Here is a 23,200-nt window from a genome sequence, read left to right as displayed (position 1 = left end):
CATTTCAGAGAGCAACAAACTAAATGAGCACAACTAAGCTGGAAGACAGCAACGAATCGGACTGAGTTTGTGTGATATGGTAGCAACGCTTTTTCAAAGCAAACATGCGAAGAGGTTCGTTTAGTACAGCGCACTATCATCGCGGTGGGGTGATTCAGGACATCGCCCCGCCCAAAGGCAAACTGGTTGCTTCCCCCGGCAGCACGGGCATCGAAGCTAATCGGACGCTGCACGTTCCCAATGCGGCTTCAAATCGTACAAGTTCGCCGTTCTCTGGCTAATGTGGACGACTGAGGCCGAGCGGGAAAATTGCGTCCCAAACTGTTGTCCTAAATGAAGTCAACTGGGGTAACAGCGAACGACACTAGTTAAGCGAATGTATGCCTGGTATCGCACTACTCTTACGTTGCTGATACATGGACCTCACAAAATGTGTTTTCCATATTTCGAACCATGCCCAAGCAAAGGTTAAAACCAGACATTGCAAAGATTGGCTTTTCTTAGCAAACGAATTCAAGGAACCTTACTCCAAGGCCGCTCCAGTTTCTGTGAGGCAGATTGCACGAGCTCTGGCACGGTGCAGCTGGCACTTCGGTTCAAAGGCGTCTCTAAGAGCTCTAGCCTAGCGGGGCGAGCGAACTCGCGGAACTGGTAAACGCCCCGCACGGCTCGCTGCAGTAAAGCCACGGGGAGTACCAATTTGTCCTATGGAAACAATAGTGTTGGGGTCCGGTGAACCCTCTGGTTTTCCGCACCTCTCTTCGCACAGCACGTGCTTGTTGATGGTGATGGCTTCCTGGTTCGCAGAGAGGCCACGGGATCTAAGGCACCGATATTGGCCTAGAGTCGGGCGCACGGTAGGCTCCTCAGAATACCGAAGCCTTATTGGGGTCGAAAATGCTCGTTTGAAAATAACGTTTATCCAGTTAGCACTACACACCTCGTTCTTGTCATTTCCAGGCTCCGTCCTGAACCATCTTTAAATGGACGTCATTTATTGCGCCAATACAAAGCCGAATTCACCCGCTGCTTCAAGTAGCACCACGGTACCTGGCACTACCGCTGAGGCGCATTACCCACCGCCCCTTAGCCCCTGCTTATTCCCCAGTGCACCCACTGCGACGCAGACCGCGACATTGGGGTCGGCGTCGCCCGCCAGCACCCCTTCAGCTGGGGCCGAGCGACGAGCCGCCGGTCAGCGCCACTCCCGCCCCTCCCTCCCGGCGGGCGGCTGGGCTCCGGCCGAGCTACCGGCGAGCGGCAGCGAGCGGCAACGAGACCTCCGGCCGGGCAGAGGGTGGGCGCCCCCTCCCTCCCAGCGGGCGGCAGCGAGACCTCCGGCCGGGCAGAGGGTGGGCGCCCCCTCCCTCCCAGCGGGCGGCAGCGAGACCTCCCGCCGAGCAGAGGGTGGGCGCCCCCTCTCTCCCAGCGGGCGGCAGCGAGACTTCCCGCCGGGCAGAGGGTGGGCGCCCCCTCCCTCCCAATGGGCGGCAAAGAGACTTCCCGCCGGGCAGAGGGTGGGCGCCAGTCTTGGGCTCCGCGTGCCGCCTCGCTGGACGGCGGACGCCCGTCCCTCAGACCGCAGGCAGTCTGCAGCCGGTGGCAGCAGCTCCGGCGCCGGCCGGGTGGCGGCGGCCGGTCGCATCGCATGCTCGGTGAGTAGTTGCGAGTTTGTCTGTGGGACTGCCGATGACTGGGGCCGCGCATGGACGGCCACTAGCGCCCAGTGGCGCACCGAAGAATGCCTCGGAGCCCAGCCTTTTTTAACTGGGAATTTTTGGAGCCCCTTCGACCGATTAAGGCTGCCGTGTTTCTAAACAGGTACGTCACAAAAGGCGCCCAAGGTAAGGTGAATAAGCGGTGCTGAGCTCACACTCAGCGGCACCATGAACCCAAACAGTGGGCGGCGCCGTAAGCCAGCGCGGAGCGATGCCCTTCAATCCCAGGCAAAGCTGCATCGATGCTGCTGGAGGATCAGAAGGCCCGGTGCCCCTCAACATTTTGAAGTGGACCACTTCGGCCTGACAGCTACCTCGAATTTTTAACAGACGTTTGCGACAAAGCGTTGCCCCTTAGCGCCGGTGCACGAATGTCGCGAAAAGGGAGGATCTTGTCCACGTGCTGCAGTGCTGCCTAGAAAGCTTTTGATCAGTCTTTTAATGAGAATATGTAGGCTTACGTACTTCTGTCGCCCGAGGCCGGGATTCCCAAGAACCCAAGGATTCCGCAAGCTGGACTGTTCCTTCCGCGTGGGTTACGTTCACCCGGGATGAGCTAGACATATCGAGCGGCGCTGTATGCTAGAGAGGCCTTGTCTTTGAATGGAGCGCTCAATATCTGTATTGGGTTTTGAGCTGAAACATCTTTGAATACTGGCAAAATGTTAAATGAAATACTGAAATATACTGAATACCTTTCGGTGGTGTTCGTAATCATGTCCTTAATGCCGCCCCTCTCTGGGCGGTCTCATGCGCCCCTCTAGTGTGAGCTACACGGTCGTGAAAATGGGAAAGGTATACCGGGGAGAGTATTTCAAGGTCACCTTGGCATTAATCACGCCATAATAACGCCATTCAAATCCTGCCATACCATAAGTCACGCGGTGATCAAGACCAAAAACATAATTGTCGTGGGGTTCATATCTGGTTTTCGTGAGCGCGATTTCCAGATGCAACGGCCGTCAATTGGCTTTCAATCAATCTTGTGCGAGGCACGATGACTTAATCAAATCATGACGCATTGAACAGCATAGTTACTTAACAGAGACTACGCTGTCTAGAGCAGTCTTTCACGCTTAAAAAGCATACTTATAGTCATAAGTAACCTTGTTTCATCACATCTAACATTTGCTTCAATATCTTCGACTGTGAAGCATTCCCTTTGACTCTGCAACCGGTCCGCTTGAGGGAGTGTTTCTAGCATTTCAGCGACCCGCTCCGTTGCCGAGCACTGATCGGACAGTATATGAGCCCTCAGTGGCGAACCCAACCGAAACTATGGGGGCATGCCACGCCGGAGGCTGCGCGGGTCTCGGCTGGAGGATACAGCGCTCCTGTTGGAAACTATGAGGCCCTCGTGTGGGCTGCAGTGCTCCAACGGGGCCAAAGTCCCTGTACTCTTTGGTGGTCCAACAGGGCCAGAGTCCCTGTACTCTTTGGTGGTCCAACGGGGCCAAAGTCCCTGTACTCTCTGGTGGTCTAACAGGGCCAGAGCCCCTGTACTCTTTGGTGGTCCAACAGGGCCAAAGTCCCTGTACTCTTTGGTGGTCCAACAGGGCCAGAGTCCCTGTACTCTTTGGTGGTCCAACGGGGCCAAAGTCCCTGTGCTCTTTGGTGGTCCAACGGGGCCAAAGTCCCTGTACTCTTTGGTGGTCCAACAGGGCCAAAGTCCCTGTACTCTTTGGTGGCCCAACAGGGCCAAAGTCCCTGTACTCTTTGGTGGTCCAACAGGGCCAAAGTCCCTGTACTCTTTGGTAGTCCAACAGGGCCAAAGTCCCTGTACTCTTTGGTGGTGCAACGGGGCCAAGGTCCTTGTACTCTTTGGTGGTCCAACAGTGCCAAAGTCCCTGTACTCTTTGGTAGTCCAACAGGGCCAAAGTCCCTGTACTCTTTGGTAGTCCAACAGGGCCAGAGTCCCTGTACCCTTTGGTGGTGCAACGGGGCCAAGGTCCCTGTACTCTTTGGTGGTCCAAAGGGGCAAAGTCCCTGTACTCTTTGGTGGTGCAACGGAGCCGAGGTCCCTGTACTCTTTAGTGGTTCAACAGGGCCAAAGTCCCTGTACTCTTTGGTGGTCCAACAGGGCCAAAGTCCCTGTACTCTTTGGTGGTCCAACAGGGCCAAAGTCCCTGTACTCTTTGGTGGTCCAACGGGACCAAAGTCCCTGTACTCTTTGGTGGTCCAACGAGGCCAAACTCCCTGTACTCTTTGGTGGTGCAATGGGCAAAGCAGCTGCATGGACTCCAAATCGGGCCGTGGAGCTGTAGGAAGGAGTCATCCGGAGCTTAGAAGGAGGCAGTTCTCAAAGTGAAGTATTCTTCGTCACAGAGCCTCCTCCGTTTAGAACAGGACCTCCATGCCCTCGAAGCCTATTACTTCGACTGACCTTCCCTCCCGGGCGAGATTCGAGGTACTACTTCCGTGCACCGTGCCGGCGCATTTCAGTGCTAAGAGAACTCGGTCGCGCCCTCGAAGGTCACGCTCCCCGCGCCTTCCAAGGCGACAGCGGGCGCGGCTCCATCGCTTGCCTAGGTACGCTTCTTTTATCTTCATCGCTCACTTCAACGTGCTCTCTTGATATACGCGCGACCGAGAATGCAGTCTATTTTAAACACGGTGATTTGCCAAAAATTTGGAGAATAAGGTAGGCTGTGGGTTTTGGCTACGCACTGCTTTTGTTCCCATTGTTTTCTCCTGTTTTACCAAACAGCCTTAAACCCGGCCACTCCAACGGCTCGCTCCTCTCAATAATTCGCATCTTAACACGCGTCCGGGTGGCCGGTCGCGCAACCCCCCAGTGTGACCCCCTGAGATATAAAAAACTATGGAACTACAGACACCATATTCAGAGGGTGAGTTAGCATGTGTACGAATTGATTTGTGTCAAAATTGTTGACGACTGGGTTAAATAAGCTCGAAACGAGGTCAAACTCCAGATTGATGTCCAAAGTGCCCCAAAACTTCGTCATGCAACTGCCTTGAACCTATATTCCTGTCCTAAGCAAAAAACCACTCGTGTTCATGTAAGGTCAGTGACCTTCCCCGATCTTAAATAGGTCTTGGTAACCAAAATCCTACGAGATTGTTTAGATTTTTTGCATTTGAAGAAGTGTCAAGACTTGCGGTAGGTGGCATTCTCCTTTAAATGAAATGTTGACCTCGTTCATTTTAAGTAAACGGCCTAGTCTGATGCTCATGGGAGATGACTGTTGCTGTCCCTGATATAAATAAAATCAAAATGAGCAGCAGAAACTGCATTTTACGAGTTAACAAAAAGTAGAGAAGAGTAAAAAGTATGTGGTTTTGACCTCGATCTGACCTTTATACCCGATTCTAAATCAACGGAATTTGTTGGCATAAATTCTATCACTTTATAGCCTAAGAAACTATCTCAGAGATGAAATGCCTCATCAAACACCCCGTTGTCGCATCAGGTTGAACGATTCACCAGAAAGTACTTTCGCTGACAGCCACGACCTGTTTTTGACCAGCCATAGGTCAGTGACCTAACAAGGTATTTTTTGCACCATAAGATCCGGTATTCATTGCCTACAGCCATGAAGAGTTGGTGCGGCTACACTGCACCGTTCAGAAACTATTGATATATGCATATTACAATTACTGTGAGCAGCAGATTTTTTGAATTCTATAGCGAATCTTTCCTCCCCAATGTAATGAGTACCTCCTATGACCAGCTATATTTTTGAAAGTAAGCGGCTACCCTGGCGAGTCTGATGAAGTATGTTGTACTTTAATTCATTCGATCTTAACATGCACTTGAGTGGAAGTCAATTTGACCCCTTTCCAAAGTTTGTTTCGAAACTATTTCCGGGCGGCGCGGCGCAGCCACGGCAAAGTTCGACAGCTGTAGATAATTGTATAGCTCATAATCTGGTATCAAAATTTTTGATATAACTTGTAAGGTCACTGACCTAGGGCAGGTCAGAATCAGGTCATAGATTCAGCAAAGACAATTTCTAGGAAAATCGTTTAATCTGAAGTGGCAGTTACGTGTTAGACGAAACCATACACCTCTGAGATAGTTTTCCACGCAGCACAACAATGAAATGAACAAAATACACTGACCTAGGGTCAGATTTAAGGTCAGATCAAGGTCAAAACAAGCCCGTTTTATCATTCTAGAGCCTGTATGTGTAATAGTTTCTGGTGCTGATCTTGAATTTATTGATAACAGGAACCGTATTATACATTTTCCATGAACTCCTTCAAGGTCAGAAAAGGTCACTGACCTAAAATGACCATGGTCGACATTTTGTTTTTGAAACATACCGCCTAGCGTTATCTTTGACACTCACTCAAATGCAAAATTCAAAGCTGCCCTAGATGATTTAGGTCACCAAAACCTTTGAAAGATCAGATAAGGTCACTGAGCTTAAATGAGCACCGGTGACCTTTTGCTCAGGACAGGTATCAAGGTTCACGGTGGTTGCATGAAAAGGCTGGGGGCACTTTGGCGACCAATATGGAGTTAGACATCTTTTGACCCTATTTGACCCGAAGGTCATGACCTAGGAAACTTGAATTTTAAAACAAGTGAGCTCAAACAAGTGAGCAAATGGCAACACACAGCGAATTTTATATATCTTGTTTTCAGATATTTCAGGAGACGCAAACTGGCCACCCACCCGAGCGGAGGGTATTCGCCCGGCCATCCGGGCGCGCGTTAATGCTACAGCAGTTTTGCACAGGGTCGTTTTCAACGGCGGCCCCATACGAGTAGCATAAATCAGTGATGCCCCATCACTGAGGTGCAGTGAGTCTTGAACTCGGTGTCAATGAAACAAAACTATGCGTTACGTCCCTCCCGTCCACCACAGTGGAGCTGCCAATCATGTTCAGCATCAATATTGAGTGGTTTTGTGTCTTATCTGAATCGTTGTCAGAGGGTATTCGAAAATTTCATGATATGCCTATACTGATTTCAACTTTTCAACATTCTCCCAATCCCAATATTTGGTCAAATGTCCTAATGTAGCGAATACGAAGGTTTGGACACTGCGAGATAAGAGGCAAACTGAACGGGTTCGTTTGCAGTTAATGCTACCTTAAAATTCAACTCGCGGCGGCATCCTAAGCAGCTGTGTGAAATCAGGTATCAGCAATACGTGCTAATGCATGCCGGCCGGTCATGATACCCAAAAAGGGGGAGAATTGCTACTGTGAAGTGTTACATTCGACATTCGCTTCACAGCCCTTGTCAAGTCTAGATGTTCACAGATTTGAACGATTCGAAAAATGCCTCCCCCCCCTTACCTCTTGCAGCTTTTAAGCGATATGTCTGAAAAAACCGACAGACCACAGCAAACGACACCATTCTATCAACTAACGGATTTAAGGGGTAAGCAAACAATGGAGGACGATTGCATGACATTGTCTTCACACCAGCATCCCTCAGTGCACTAAAGGTCAGCTATTGGAGCACAAACGTTCGAAGTGTGTTAGAATCAGAAGCCTAATGCCATTTTCACTTGAGTCAAGTTGCCTGGAGACAGTATTGGAGAACACAATGCAGAGCTGCACAGGCCGTCTTCAGCAGACTGCCCAGCTTAAAGCGGGCGGTTGCCGGGCATCTGAGCAGCGGCGGCGAACTGTGGAGCCGCTTCAGCCTTGTGCACTAATTCGTTGTCACTGTTTCTCTTTATCACGCTTCATCCTTGTAAGATACATATCCCCATGTGTATCGTATGGAAAGTTGCTAGACAACGAACATGATGTCTGCTATGGCAAGACCGATTGTTGCTCTGCTGCCCAATTTATAACGCAATCAACGAGAACGAACTCTAGGCCCATTTGCATAAGATCAGCAGACGCCTGTATCGCTGGAACGAAAATCAATAACACACCTACTTCAAACTGACAAATTCCAACACTCCAAGTTTGATAACGGCGCAAATGGGCTGCTTGACACGGGTTTCGCCGACCAAGCGATGGTTGCAGCCGGCTGCGGTGGGGGCGGCGTAGCCACGCGGCGCCCCACATCGGCTTGGAGGCGGGATATTAGGTTGGCATGACGACCGAATTCCATTATAGCTTCCCATCGACATGCTGAATAGAGGCCCGGCGGCCTGTTGGGCTGAAGAGAATGCAGTTTCGGGAATGATGCAATCCGGAATGCTCTACATTTAGCGCGAAGATTTGGCCACCGACGTCAGGTTCCACACCAATGGCCTCGTTTTTGCAGAGGTCTTATTCCATTCATGTGTAAATCGGCCAGCTTTAGCTCTCCGCTATGCCATGTGTTGTGTATTCTGTTTCTTCACTGGTGGTTTGCAAGGTGTCGAGTGGTTATGTCATGAGCGTCATTGAAGCCCAGGGCAACAACGGCGGCCACTTGAGGTCCAGGTCACATCAGGTCAAAGGCTGCAATTGACGTCGTTTGTTCGCATTGAGATCGTTTTGCACTGAAACGGCGGACGTCTCTTGACTCTCGTCATTCATGGTCTATGACGCATCATGCCCAGCTTTGAATCTGAATTGGCAACATGAATTAAATGCGACGTACCAGTAGCACAGTTCCTGAAGGTGCGGTCAGCGCCAGTACCTGACTTGTGCTCACTCTGTAAGTTCCAGATCATCCGCTGACTTGACCGGTAATGTAATGTTTTCAGATAGCCTTTGGGATGTAGTGACGATATGCTGACTTGAGCTAGACAGTCAGGGGTGCAAACGCGTCGAAACTGCCGTGATTATCATGGAGTTTCGAAGCAAAGGTCACACGGAGAGTGACCTTTGTTTTATTCACCCGACCATAGCACCGATACACAGGGAAAAAAATTGCGAACACAAAGCAGCATTGGTTATATCTAAAAGTACTGAGGCATAGAAAGATTAATATATCGAGCTTGCAGGACCAAGGTCAGTGCAATCTCTCAAACTTCAATCGCATCCGCCGAGCATTGTCTTTTGCACGAATCCAAAACCCGAGCCTGTCCATCCGCCGCAGCAAAAATGTTTAAGAGAATAAACTGTGCCAATCCATCCCTCTCCGACGCAATTTGACATATCGAACGCGGCAGACCTGGGCTATATCCTGCTTTATAACTTCCTAGCATAGCTTCACCTTCAGTCTTTCAATATCCTGCAGTATACTCGGGCTGAATATTTTTCACATCTAATCCCGATTTATATTTCTGATGCTTCCCGACCCAGCCCTGTCCAGCGTATTGTCACTCGTAAATCCATGTGTTTACCCAGTCAATCAAAAATCAATGAAACGAGCTCTGCTGTGAAAGAACTACTGGTTTACTTTTGATCCAGCTGGTAGTTAATGCTCGCCGCTCCACCAGACCGTGAGGGGAGTGACGAGGCCGTGTAAGCGGACACGATCGAAGTCCGCTCAGGTGCCCGGTCCACCGCGCGCATCCCTCGCCCATTTCAACCACGACGTCGCAGTAGAGGTTGGCGCCAACACCCTTGAGAGCGGACACTGGACCGATCGAGTACTGCTGGCCTTGCGCATGGATGAGCTCATGTCGGCTTTTGGCGGTCCGTGCCGCGGTTCGTTACGACGCAGGAAGCGGGAGGCGCACTCCGCACCGCCGCACTCCAAGTTGCACCTGGGCCTTCAAAAGGCACTTACGCCCGCCTCGCCAGGGATAATGAGACCTCCAGCTGGTAAACAAAGCTGTCATGCTGTCGTGCGAAGGCTGCACGGCTTAGCCCGGAGGTGCCGGCACTGCCATCTGTTGACAGTTTTGGCAGTCAGGTCTTCGACTCCGGCCGGAAGGTGGCAGTCCTAACCCCTGTCGCAACGCACGCCCTCTCCCATGATAACGTCCAGTTGCAGCAGCGGCTGACCCGTGTCCCCAGCACGTCCTTCCCATCTATCCGCTATATATCCCGTACACTTTTTGCCCCAGTTCTTTCTCGAAACCCTAACGGGCTGCAATTTTACCAAATGCTTATTCATTTTAGACGGGGCAAATCCAAATCAAGATCTCTGTATCCAACGCACGGCTCTCCGACACGCTAACGCGTCCAACCTCTCCAGCTCTCACGCGTCCCCTCCACCCGGACCACCTCTCAAATCTCATCCCACCATACGTCCAGAGCCCACCTAAGTAGCTAAATCATTCACCCGGTCTCGGCCGCCGCCAACTACCGGTCACGCGGCGTATCCAGGCCAGCCCTACATCCATCCTCCGAAAAACGCCGATCGCTTGGCTCATCGTGTTATCATTAAGGTACAACTTTACAACATGGGACACTAGGCTAAAAATTATGATCACATAGCTAGGGTGCCCTGGCGCACGAGCGGCGCCGCCAGCGGTGGAGGACGCCGTGTCGAGGCGGCGGCGGCCTCGCCCTCGCCACGCATTGCTGTCACGAGCCTCGTCCAGTTCGCGCCGGAGGTAAGACAGTACACCATACAAAACCGCTAAACGTGAACCAACAGCGCGTGCTGAGCACCGGTGGGAGCTGCGGGCTGTCTCGGGGCGGCGCCCGGCGACGACGAGAACACCACCCTTGTCACGTGACCGACGCCGCAGTGGGCGCAGCACACACGCGCACGCACACGCGCATACACATGCGCACGAGGGCGCGGCCGCCGCGGGGACGGCGGCGCGGGGCGCGCCGGGCGCCACCGGGAAAACCCGCGGCGGCCGCCGCCCCGCGGCGGGCCTCGTCCCCGATGGCACGACTCTGAGCAGGCGCGACGAGCGCCGGCCTGGACCGGCCGGCCGGCCGCGGTACGCGTCCTCCTGGTCCTCCGCATCCTCTACAAGTCTTAACACATCCTCATTCATTATGCACGTACGCGCGAGGCGTGCATTCGGCACGTGCAGTGCACGCGTAAAATGAGCCACGCCGCGGCACACAAAACACCGGCAACAACTGATCAAGCACGTCACGCGTGAATATTGCCACAGTACGCGCCCCCGCCGGGCGCCGGGTATGCGCCAGCGCGCAACGCGCCGTCCCCCCACCCGTCCCCGCACCTCGCACCTCGTCCCTGTAGCCCGTGCGGCGGCCGCAGGTGCTGCCGGCACAGCCCGCCCGGCCCCCGCTGAGAGAAGGCCCTCTAACCCGTCACGGCCGGGCGACAGCCGCCGGCGGCGGTCACAGGGCAACGCCGGCTCCTCAGGCCTCTCCAGCTCCTCAGGCGTTGGCGGCGCTGGGCGAGGCCGGGTCGGCCGGCGGCGGCCACAGGGCAACGCCGGCTCCTCAGGCCTCTCCAGCTCCTCAGGCGTTGGCGGCGCTGGGCGAGGCCGGGTCGGCCGGCGGCGGTCACAGGGCAACGCCGGCTCCTCAGGCCTCTCCAGCTCCTCAGGCGTTGGCGGCGCTGGGCGAGGCCGGGTCGGCGCCGCCGCCGGCACCGGCCGCGTCCGCGGTGGCGGCGGCGGCGCCCTCTGCCTCCGAGCCACTCCGCGCATGCGCCGGCAGCAGCGTGCTGGTCAGCGACGGGCACACCTTCAGCTCTGCGGACGGCCAGGACGGCGTGAGAGGCGCGGCCCGGCGGCCAGATGATAACGTGGCCGTACCCGACGGTGAGCGCCGGTCGTTTTCTGTGAGGTCTTTTACATCGAATAGTTCTGGCACATTTCAGAACCGTTTTACATAGACCGGTCTAGGCCTGGACACTACTGCACCGCCGGATCACATCGGCGACGAAGCTGATCCGATCAGAAACGGGGAGACCGTTTGTGGTTCGATTTATGCTCGTCTACGTTGGCCGACCAGCGACGTGGACGGGAATTAACAGGGCACACGAGCGCCATGACGACCAGGCCTTAATCGGGCATCGTTAAATCTATTATCCCGCGCTGCCTGTTCATGTTCTGCGACCCAATTCGAGCATTCACGACACACAACTCTAAACCGGAGCGCACACATTTCGATGATCCTTTCGTACGATCACTTAATCACTTACACCAATGATACCGGATCACGTGTCCATCCGGAACCCTACGTCACTCCCCGATCAGGGCAACCGGGCACAAGTGTGCCCCCGACACGCAGCGCCGCGGTCTCCGCGCTCTCTCACGCCCACCCCGGCAGGTGGGCAGGCCGCCCGAGCACTCAGCGCCCTCGTTGCGCGCCATTCTGGAACTGACCCTGCTCGGTGAAGTTGAAGAGCGGCGGCAGCTGGCGGCCGCTGGGCAGGCGCGCCTGCGGCTCGCGCAGCTCGCCGAAGAAGGGGTGCGCGCACGCCTGCAGCGGCGAGGCGCGGCTGGTGGGCGTGTACTGCAGCAGCCGTGACACCAGCTCGATGGCCTCGGGCGGCGTGCGCGCCCGGAACACCTGCAGCGGCGCCGCCGGGCCCGGCCCCGTCAGATGGGCCAACTCTCGGGGCCGGAGGGGGGGGGGGGGGGACGTCGGACAGAGAACGAGGAAGACACACGAGCGGCGTCAGAAGTAGGCATTTCAGAGGCGGCACAAAAATCGTATGCGCGCGGTAGTGGTGAAAAACGGGAGAAATGTCCCAGAACACAGACGGCACGTCGCCCTGCGTACGCGGCGAGTCGTGCACTACCGACTTTAGCACCGCAATTGTCGTTTCCACTCGGCACCGCAAAGCGCGCCGGTCGTAATGACGGCGGCGCGGTAATAGCTCCAGCATGCGAGCGTAGCCCGTCGACCGGCCCGGCTGTGCCAACCGCCGAGCTCGCGGCGTGGCGATCCGACACGCAATCGGGGCCCGCACCACATCGACTTATCGACACCGTGCGGATGGCGCCACCGGCTGCCGTCGCCGGCGGCGGCGAGCTCCGCGGGCGAAACAACACCGCGGCCGGTCCGGCGCGCCTCGACGCGGCGTCGGGCGCGCCGGCGCCCCGTGCGGTCCGTCGCCGGCGCCGGCAGCTGGCAGCGTCGGGTGTCCGACACCGCCTGACACCGGAGTGAGCCCGGCGACGCCCAGTTCACCCGCCCCGTAACGTCACGGCGCGTGCTCCCGCCAACCCCAGTGACGTGGTTTTCCACACCGATGGCCGCCAGAGAGAATAAAATACCACCGTCGCGGAGACTAGAGCCCACCACCGCTCGCGCACATGCCCGACGAGCTGCGCCCGAGCCGCGGAAGCTCTCGTCTCCGGCCGCCGCTCTCACCTTCTGCCAGGGGTGGGCGCAGATCTGCGGGAACTTGAACTCGGTGTAGTTGGGGTTCATCTCGCCCCAGCTGCTCGCGCGTGGGCGTGCCCAGCACCTTGATGATCTCGACCAGCTGGTCGACACCGCTGTCCCCCGGGAAGATGGGCTGGCCCAGCAGCAGCTCGGCCAGCACGCAGCCGGCACTCCAGACGTCTGCCGGCGGCACCGCAGCTCGGTCAGCTCAGCTCAGCTCAGGTCACCAGCGCAGGTCAGGCCAGCGGCACAGGTCACGGCACACGTTGGGACAAGACGGCGGCACAGCACAGCACAGCTCAGGTCACCAGCACAGCTCAGGGGCCCCGTCGGGACAGCACGGCGGCACAGCACAGCACAGGTCCAGTCGGCATCACGCGACGTTTACAGAGCCGCACGGTAAGTACCGCCCACGGTACCCAAGCAGTCACCACCACCCTACTGCAGAGCCGTCAGCAGCACTACACCAAGACTCGGCACCCACGCCCGCCGAGGCCAGGCCATACCGGCGCCAACGGCGCTCGTCCGGCAGCAACGCGCGCGCTCTCCGGGCTTCTCGCCGACTTATGTCAGCCAGGCGCGGCCTCGGCCCGCCACCACCGCTCACCCACCGATGTTGGTCGTGTAGTTGGTGGCGCCGAAGATTAGCTCGGGCGCGCGGTAGTAGCGCGAGCAGATGTACGACACGTTCGGCTCGCCGGCCACCAGCACCTTGGCGCTGCCGAAGTCGATCAGCTTCAGCACGCCCGACTCCGGGTCCAGCAGCAGGTTCTGCGGCTTGATGTCCCGGTGGCAGATGCCCAGCGAGTGGATGTACGCCAGCGACCGGAACAGCTGGTACATGTACAGCTGCAGGCGGGCACGCGCGGGATGGTCACCAGCCGAACACGCGCTTGGCGACGAGGGGGGGGGGGGGGGGGGCAGGAAACGAGCAACGCACCCAAGGCGATATTTCACTTCGCATAGAGCGTCTCAGTTGTGTTGCTAGCCTTCCATGAGAACTCACTGACATGTTCCCTGGGAGCTTCCGCAGCAATCGACATCGATGAGTCACCACGCTCGCTAAAAACAGTCGTACAATGCACACATCGGCCTTATTCGTACATGACCGGGCACCGGCCGGCGGAACCTTCCTGTCTGATTCATCGCCTAACAGTACCGCCACGGACCATCCGGCGGCGCGACCGTCCGGGCGCCAGCCCAGCCGACGACGGAAGGACGGGACAGAACGCGGGCGGACGCCCGGTGATGGAGGGGGAGGGAAGGGAGGGGCGGGAAGCCCGCTAACAGCCTGTCTAAACTGGCGACCGGCCGAGGGCGCGGCCCCGATGGTCGCCCGAACCGGGCTCTTCCCTCACCGTCGTGACAGGGTTTACAGCCGCCTCAAATATTTACCGCGGGCCTCACGCGAGCGCCATCCACAGCCCCGCCAGCGGGCAGGCGGGCGGGCGGACGGGCGCCTCCTCCTCCGTCGGTCATAAGCAAACAGCCGTCCCATAACTCCCTCTTGTCCACGTGTGCAGCGGCGCCTGTCCTGCCGCTCTGTCAGCACGCTGGCGAGCCCGCCCAGCTATCCCCCCGTCCGGGAGTACAGCGGCGTCTGTCCTGCCGCGCTGTCAGCGCACTGGCGAGCCTGCCCAGCTACCCCCCGTCAGGGGGTACAGCGGCGTCTGTCCTGCCGCGCTGTCAGCGCACTGGCGAGCCTGCCCAGCTATCCCCCCCGTCCGGGGGTACAGCGGCGCCTGTCCTGCCGCGCTGTCAGCGCACTGGCGAGCCCGCCCAGCTATCCCCCCGTCTGGGGGTACAGCGGCGTCTGTCCTGCCGCGCTGCCAGCGCACTGGCGAGCCTGCCCAGCTATCCCCCGTCCGGGGGTACAGCGGCGTCTGTCCTGCCGCGCTGCCAGCGCACTGGCGAGCCTGCCCAGCTATCCCCCCGTCCGGGGGTACAGCGGCGTTTGTCCTGCCGCGCTGCCAGCGCACTGGCGAGCCTGCCCAGCTATCCCCCCGTCCGGGGGTACAGCGGCGTCTGTCCTGCCGCGCTGCCAGCGCACTGGCGAGCCTGCCCAGCTATCCCCCCGTCCAGGGGTACAGCGGCGTTTGTCCTGCCGCGCTGCCAGCGCACTGGCGAGCCTGCCCAGCTATCCCCCCGTCCGGGGGTACAGCGGCGTTTGTCCTGCCGCGCTGCCAGCGCACTGGCGAGCCTGCCCAGCTATCCCCCCGTCCGGACGACCCCCGCCGTGGCACACTCACACACACACCGAACAGGCGCGGAACACCCAGCGGCGTCCGGGGACGGCCGTCTCGGCGGCGCGCTCCCGGGCCCTCGCCTCCTCCCCTCCCCGGCACCGGGGGCGGCCGCTCACCTTGATGAAGCTGATGGGGATGGTCTGGCGGGAGCGGTTGTAGTGGCGCGATACCTTGTACACCGTCTCGGGCAGGTACTCGAGCACCAGGTTGAGGTACACCTCGTCGGCCTGCGGCGCACAGCGTCCATGCCGTCAGTGGCGTCTCACGGCCCGGCACGGAACACCACAACGGCTGCCAGCCGGTGCTGCTGGTCACTGCTGCTTGGTCTGGCGGACTGGACCGAACAACGGCAGTTTACACCGATGTTACACCGTGCACTCTTGACCGTAGTCTCAAACTCAAATGAAATACCAAGCCGCGGCGGTGACTGACTCTTCCCGACAATCAAGAGTGTATGGTATGATGTTGATACAGATGCAGTCTGAAAGAGGGTCTGCTATCAATACAATTCACACCAGCCAGAACTGACGGCAGCTGTGACAACCAGGAGCAAAAAGGAAGACAAAAAACAAGAGCACTTCGCATCCTCGAACGGAACAGACCGCAGAAGTTCTTAACAGAGCAACATCCCCGCCCTCCAGGATGAGAAACGGCAGCTCCCATCCGCACGGAACAAACGACGGTTCATACCAGGACAGAACAGAGCGGAGGGCACACTGCACACGGTCAGAGCAGACGAAAGCCTCGGTTGCCACCAGAGCACAGCAGACAACGCCACTCGCCAACTAAACAGGACGGACGACGCAGCAGCTCCAGTCAGACCAGGACCGGACAGGAGCAGTTCCCAGCCCAGCGTCAGACACCAGCAGTTCACGCAGCGCAGAGCGATCGATCACACAGCAGGTACCACCGGGAGAGCAGATGCAGGCAACCGACGGCGCCAGACCGGACCGGACCGGGCCGGGACGGCCGAAGACACGCCCGGAGGTCAAGGGCACGCCGACAGCGGAGGCGGCAGGACGGCCGGGCGGCCGCGGCGCGAGGGACCGCGCTGCAGACGGCCTATCAGATCAGCTGGCAGAGACGGCGCGCTGTGTGGCGGCCGTGGCACGGCCGGCACGTGGGCGCCACCAGATCCTATCCTGGCGACAGTCTCGTAAGCCACATCTGTCACGTGCATCACGTGACCGGCCGTGGGTGACGAGAAACCAGCTGACCCACGGCTCTACACAGGAGTCCGAGCTTCTCGTGAGATGGTGATGACGCATGCTTACCGGCTCCAGGCGCCGCAAACCGCACCATCGCAAAACCCACGTCAGCGAAATGATCCACAGCAAACTGCGAATGACGTCACGTACACCGAACAGAGATTAGAACAAAACCGTTCACCACGCAAGACCGCTGCCAATGCCATTTCACCCGTGATTCCTACACGCCAGCGCCGCTGGAACGGCTCCTGAGGTTCACTGTCCCAGGCACCACCGGGTGCTCGTTCGGTGGCCGTGGGTGCAGACCAACGCGACACGAGGACACCCCAACTCCGTGATTCAGCAGGCTTTCGCCCACGCCGCGGCTCGGCAGCCACCGTTGAGCGTCGGGGACGGCGGCCGCCGGGTGTGGCGATGCCCTGTCGACGGACGCGCCGCCGGTCAGAGGTGGGACGGCGGGGCGCACACCTGCTGCGGCGCTCCAGATCGGACGAGGAGCGCCGCCGTTACCGCCGTCGCCCAGACGCGACCGCCCCCGGACAGCCGTCGGTGCTGCCGGCCGGCATACTTCCCGGCCAGGAGACGGGTATTCGAGATTGGATGGCAGCCGAAATGTCCCGAGCGATCGAGCGAGCTCGGAAGGAACGGCTCTGCGAGTGGCCGCCACTTCACGTTCGATCCGATCCCGGTGACGCGGCGCTGCGGCCCGGCGACGTCAGTCCGAGCCGCGGCGAGGTGCGGCGCTGCGGCCCAGCCACGTCAGACCGAGCCGCGGCGAGGTGAGTGGGGAGGAGGCCGGAGACCGGCGCGCCGGTGCGGCGCCATGACGTGGGTCCGGGGAGTGGCGGAGGTCACGGGAGCGGGAGCGGGCGGACGACGGCCGTCCGGGGCTCCCCGCCGGCCGAACCGGACGCGGCAGGCGACCCGTGCGAGCGCGCCCAGTGCGCGACAGCACGGCGTGGCAGCGTCCCGTCACACACGCCGGCGGCCGCAGGGCGGGGTTCCCCCGCGTCACGCGCCGTCACCGGCACGTGCCGTGACGGCGGGCCGTCACGGCACGACCGCCGCGCCGGCCGGCGCCGATTGGGCGGCATCGATTCCGGCCCAGCGGCGGCGAGGCGCCGGGGCCGCACCGTGACGGCCGTCGTCGGGGCCGCCGGCGGCGACGGCACCGGCCCCCAGCCGGCGGCCAGCCGCCCCCTGGTCCACGGGCCGCCGGCGGGGACGGCACCGGCCGCCCCAGCCGGCGGCCAGCCGCCCGCCCGGTCCACGGGCCCGGGGAGGCCGGTCCTGTCGCCCGGTGGTGGTGGAGAGCTCGGGTTGACGGCGCGTTGATGGGGTCTCCCGGTCCGGCACGCGCGTGGAGAATGGATGAAGCGACGGACGCGGAACGAAAATCATATTCAGCCAGCACAGACACGGACATGAGCGGCACCTCCGTATTCGGACGCCGGATGGTCTACACACCGGTTAGCTCACATCACGTCGTTTGGACAGTCCAGACACGAGCACACGCACCAGTCGCAGGCAGCAATGCCTGGAATCCTTTTCGATCACTGGACAGCCACTTGCGGACAATGCAACCTTTAAGGCGAACCCGCAGCCGCCCCCCCCCCCACCCCCCCACAGTGTTCCAAAGCTCATCCAGCAAGCTGTGCAGGAGGTAAACATAACTGCATGCTACCAGAATGTTGGCTCTCTGCCGCCCTACACGCGCAAGTCGATGGCGCTAATCCGTTGCCCTTTGACTTCGAACCCAAACATCTGACCTGTCCGGCCCATTTGTCAAGCTTAGGACGCTTTGGTGCTGGGTGGACAGCAGCTCGGTTCGACGCTGATTGGTCTATTTTGAGGAAGGGGCAACAGGCAGTGAGCCCCAAGCCGAGGGTGTAATGGCATGAACCAAATATTGACAACCTTGCCACCCAAGTGGCCAAACATAAAGACACTCGCCCCGACAAAAATATCAACATTTTGATGGACACAGAAAAGAGAGCGTCTTCGACGACGACAGCAAAAGAGCCTCAGGCATTCTGACCTGGTCCCCACTCGAGTAGAAGAAGTATTTTAGTTTCACGATGTTGCAATGTTCCAGCTTCCTCATTATCTGCAGCTCCCGGTTCTGAAAACAGGGCAAAAAGCGCGTCAACGGACAGATTGGATTCATTAGAGTAGGCCACGCCCCACAGCACTCCTTGCAGGCCGGCGAATCGATGCATAGGCCGATTGGAGACAGCGCCAACTTCGATCCGAACCCAGTTTAGAACTGGCATGTTATAATGATGCGAGAGCGCGGCTCGATGCCAGCGTTCGAAGCGTTGACATTACCCCTGTTTGCTTGAACCTGCACTAATGTGCCTTCGGCGCATTTGGACCCAAACTGCAGCAAAGGCGCTCAGTATTCAGCGTTGGTGCCAACTAGTCCTGAAGGATCGCAAACACTAGCGGAACGCACGAAGCGGCAGTGGTACAGCCCGTAAGTGCAAGCACCGATAGGTAGCGATAAACACCGATACCTGAATGTTTCACCACTTGTCGCCAGAGCGGCCGACTGTCAGGCTTAAACCATGGCAAATAATCGGCGTCTCTTAATGAAGCAACGCCGGATAACTTCACTCCCTGCCGCGCATAAACACAGTGCACTGGGCGACGGCCAGCGGCAAATAGCAGCAAGGACTGCTATCCTACACACACTGACGGCCCGGCAAATCGAAGCGGCTACGCAAATCCTGGCGTAGTTCCTTGCTAATTTGTAATTAAATCAGCGCTTCACTACACGGAGCAAGACCACGGGCAGCAGTCTAACCCGAAATACCGCCGGCCGCGGCTATTTACAAACAAGTAGTTCCGCATCATGTACTCACTGGAATACAGTACGTCATATGGAATCGTTTTGAGGCGTCATTTTCTATGGTAGATATGGTTTGCCAGCTGATAAAAACATCGATATGATTTTTAATGAATGAAAAATGCTGTGAGTAGCGGCACTTCGCTTAATAACGTGCCCAGTGCCATCTCCTCAATTCTGGGTCCGTAACGCGCCAAAAGCAAACCACAAGTGCCAGCAAATGAGCTGTTGCTCCGCGGGCGGCATCTGGCCTTGATGGTGATGGCGGGTTTTGCAGGACTAACGACGCCGCTTTACTCCGCCGGCCTGCCGCTGGCACACGCAAGGGCAACAGTTCCCTGCAGGATGCGTGACGCCGCTCACTGGATCTCATCTGAGACTCACGTACGCCTCTGAGACTTCGGCTGAACAAATATTGCGCCACTTTCACCCAGACGAAACCCAGGCTCAGGCACGCGCAAGGCGCCAGCAAACGAAAAAAAAAACTTACAGGCTGTCACTTAAACGTTCCCAAATGTGAGAAGAACACCTCAGGAATATGTGTGCCAACAACAAATGGCTTCGTACCCGCAGACGGCACGAGAGGGACGCATTCAGCAAACGTGACGCACGTGACGCTACTACTACCAACACCGAGACCCCCGCCTCACGTGACGACAGTCGTGGATACACACAGCCGCCTTCAACCCTTCATAAGCGACACTGGAGCCCTGACTGGTCTGCTGTCCATCTTTAGCCACCGTTCGTGAGCCCTCCACCACGAGCGGCGGCCTATTCCCTCACCTTAAATCGCTTGTCTTGCAACACTTTTTTGATCGCCACCAGCTCGCCCGTATCACACAGTTTTGCCTGGTAAACCACCCCGAAGCTGCCATTGCCTATCACCTGAAACAGAAAGCGTCGCATCAACAGCAGGGTCCTGCCCGGCCGGTCCCTGCGGTGCTGACCATCTCTCCCAGCGTCGATGTGACGGTGGGCTGCATGCATCAACAGCACGGTCCTGCCCTGGCCAGCCCCAGCGGTGCTGACCATCTCCCCCAGCGTCGATGTGTCGGTGGACTGCACGTCGCTTGGTCACAGTCTGGCGGTAAAGCCCAAAGCAAGGCCCAGAACACGCACGTTTCTTTGTGGTCTGGCGCCGATTGCAGAAAACGTTACTGGCTTTACAAATAGCACAGGGTCTCGGGCACGATCATTCAATGGGGAGGACAGCACTGGCTGGGGAAAAGGGCGACAGCAGAGACGGGGAATGACGAGGACAGAAAATCAAGGGATGACGGCGACAGCAGCAGCAGAGGATGACGGGGATAGAAGGGTCAGGGGATGACGGGGACAGCAGCAGCAGAGGATGACGGGGACAGCAGCAGCAGAGGATGACGGGGACAGAAGAGTCAGGGGATGACGGCGACGGTAGTGCCAGAGAATGACAGGGACAGGAGGACCAGCAGGGCCACAGACTGCTACGAGACACATTGATAAGTGGGTGGGACTGGACAATCGCAGCATCAGAGCAGCCCGACCCCAGCACGAGCAGCGCGCGCGGCGCGACCCCTACGCCGCAGGATCACCCGCCCACTGAGCCGCACCAGTCAGGGGCGGGGCGCGCTGGCAATTCGCTGACACGGGCAGTCGGTGACATGGCACCGACGGCTCGACCGTAACCGAATATCCGGCCCGTTCAGCAGCGTTCCAGCGCCGGCTTTGTGTGCTATGTGAGGACGATCCGGCAGTAATGGCCGCCAGAGCGATGGACAGCCCAAACAAAGGCCCGACTTTACGGTAATGGATTACGCAACGTCGAGCATGTCCAGAGCCCAACACGAAATAAGAAGCAACGTACGAATATTTCCACCACCAAAGGCGCGTTCGTCTACAGCAGGGGAAAATTCAAGCAATGCACAACTGTGCTACCAGGCAGCGTTTCAAACCATGAGCAAATAGGAACATTGTGACACTCATCTGCAAGTTTCTGTGCATCCTTAACGTGTTACGTTCTAAACAAGGAGGCGTTCCACGATGCCTGTCCCAGCCAGATTCAGCAATATGACCGCCGCAGATATTACCGTGGTCTGTCAGATGTTTGTTGCAAGTGTGTTATGTTCTACTGTTGGGCGTTCCGAATGTGGACATGGGACACAAAACTTCCAAGGACGTAAACATTAACGCATTACTAGCCCGTGCCATCAATCTTGCAGGAAATGAAACGTAGAATTGTGCACGGGGTCCTACGGAACTGCGGGAGGCAAACGTTAATGAGCGCGTGGAAGGGGCTGTGACAGTCATCGGTCAACGGTTACCCAACTGCCCACGATTTGTCCATGATGAACACGACTGCTCGCTCGTGGTTACGGGCTTAGTGGCTATTGATGTGGCGATACAAGTCAATACGTACAATTGAAACTTCTGGATCCCCCAGTAACCAATCGCAAGTCCGTTCAGCCCTCCCAAACATCAAATCCCACGTTCGGCCAGTCCAGTGCGTGGCTTACAACAGGCAGTCAGCACGGGCGCCGCCCGGCCCCCAACAAGCCAAACCCACCCGCGGCCACAGCGCGAAAACATCCCACAACAACACGGCGAGCCTGTTGCCGGCTTCGCAGCCGGTCTGCACAGTCCATCCCCAGCCGTACACAGGTGCGGCGCTGGCCGTGCGCCGCCGGCGTCAACAGTGCGACAGGTGCGCCGCCGCCTGCGCCGCGCGGCCGGCGAGCGGGCGACGCCCGGGCCGCGCGCGCCTACCTTGGTGTCGGAGTACGAGACCTCCTGCGTGCGGTCCGACCCCTGGCCCGGGGTGGCCACCACTGTCGTAACCCGGCTGCCATCTTTACCTGCGAACAGAGACAGCGAGTCTGAGTAAACGGCCGGCCGGCACGCGCGGCGACATCGGACGCAAGGCCGCGTCACGTGCCGCCGGCCGGCTGGCGGCGCGGCCGCGGACATCCGCGTTCGGTTACGAACCGCTGCACAAGGTCATCCACTCTGCGTTACGACCGTCCGACGACGCAATCTGCGCCCAGCTGAGACCGCCAGCTGAAACCTCGTTCACCCTGGATGGTTGATCATGATCGCTTTTTCACTTTCACGAGGGGAGGGGAGGGGGGGGGGGGGGCAAGGCGATTGTGGAGAATCGGTGGGCGGCTCGTACAAAGTGGTGTGTCTGTCTGTCTGTCAATCCAACTTCATCAAGCCGAGCCTGCAAGTGACGACATACTTTCCCTCTCTATTCATGATGGATGTGGTAAATGCTCACATGGGCATTCAGGGAAGCCGCGTCCCACAAACGCTTCCTCACCACAACTCCGGAGCTCACGCAACGACCACCACCTCACAAATTCAAAACAGACCAATTACGAAAGCTACACTGATGAAACCTGAAGGAAAAACCAACAGTCTCCACCAAAAATCAGCAGCGTTCCTAAAACCGGCAGCTTGAACAAACTTCCCGTATCCTCCTCTCCCCCGCCAAAGGTGAGCGTTACAACGACCAGTCTTCTGAAGCCCGTCTGGCCACATCACAGCGCGCCACGAGTTCCCCTCGCGGCCGCCGGGCCGACGAGCTCGGTGGCGACCTCCAGCGCGGCGCCGGCGCCCGGTCACCGCCGCCCGGCCCCGGCGGTCCCGGCGCGCCACGCAGCGGTAGCCCTCCGCCACCCCGGTCACCCGCCGCCACCGGCCCCGACGGCCCTGGAGCGGCCATGCAGCGGTCGCCCTCCGCCACCTCGGTCACCCGCCGCCACCGGCCCCGACGGCCCTGGAGCGGCCACGCAGCGGTCGCCCTCCGCCACCCCGGTCACCCGCCGCCACCGGCCCCGGCGGCCCTGGGGCGGCCACGCAGCGGTCGCCCTCCGCCGCCCCGGTCACCCGCCGCCACCGGCCCCGGCGGCCCTGGAGCGGGCCACTCCGGACGTCCGCACGGCCGTTCCGGGTGCGCCCACGCGGCGCGGCGCGGCGCGCAGGCGGCGAAACCGGCCCCGCTGGAGGGCACGCGTGCGAGCTCCTTTCTCCCGATCGCTCCTTCCGTTTGGGACGCAGCGGCGGCCGCAGCACCGACGCTTTGCCATAGGTGGAACTTATGCAAGCCGACTGGGAGACACGTTA

The 23,200-nt window shown here is 58.7% G+C and overlaps 1 protein-coding gene across 1 annotated transcript in view; it reads right to left on the bottom strand.

Annotated features, from left to right (window-relative positions):
- The window catches only part of LOC119093485 (glycogen synthase kinase-3 beta-like), a 30,369-nt gene extending 8,435 nt beyond the window's left edge, over positions 1-21,934 (bottom strand). Inside the window, 9 exon segments of the mRNA XM_037216445.1 lie at positions 11,073-11,155; positions 11,792-11,978; positions 12,786-12,851; positions 12,853-12,980; positions 13,412-13,649; positions 15,163-15,273; positions 18,293-18,376; positions 19,886-19,987; positions 21,842-21,934. Coding sequence (XP_037072340.1) covers positions 11,073-11,155; positions 11,792-11,978; positions 12,786-12,851; positions 12,853-12,980; positions 13,412-13,649; positions 15,163-15,273; positions 18,293-18,358 — 879 coding nt within the window. The 5' untranslated portion in view covers positions 18,359-18,376; positions 19,886-19,987; positions 21,842-21,934.
- Positions 21,935-23,200: the final 1,266 nt, after the last annotated feature.

Source organism: Pollicipes pollicipes, unplaced genomic scaffold (assembly GCF_011947565.3).
Source record: "Pollicipes pollicipes isolate AB1234 unplaced genomic scaffold, Ppol_2.1 Scaffold_4002;HRSCAF=4701_pilon_pilon_pilon, whole genome shotgun sequence".
Lineage (NCBI taxonomy): Eukaryota > Metazoa > Arthropoda > Thecostraca > Pollicipedomorpha > Pollicipedidae > Pollicipes > Pollicipes pollicipes.
The sequence above is the reverse complement of the archived record's forward strand: the minus strand, read 5'-3'. Positions and strand labels throughout refer to the sequence as shown.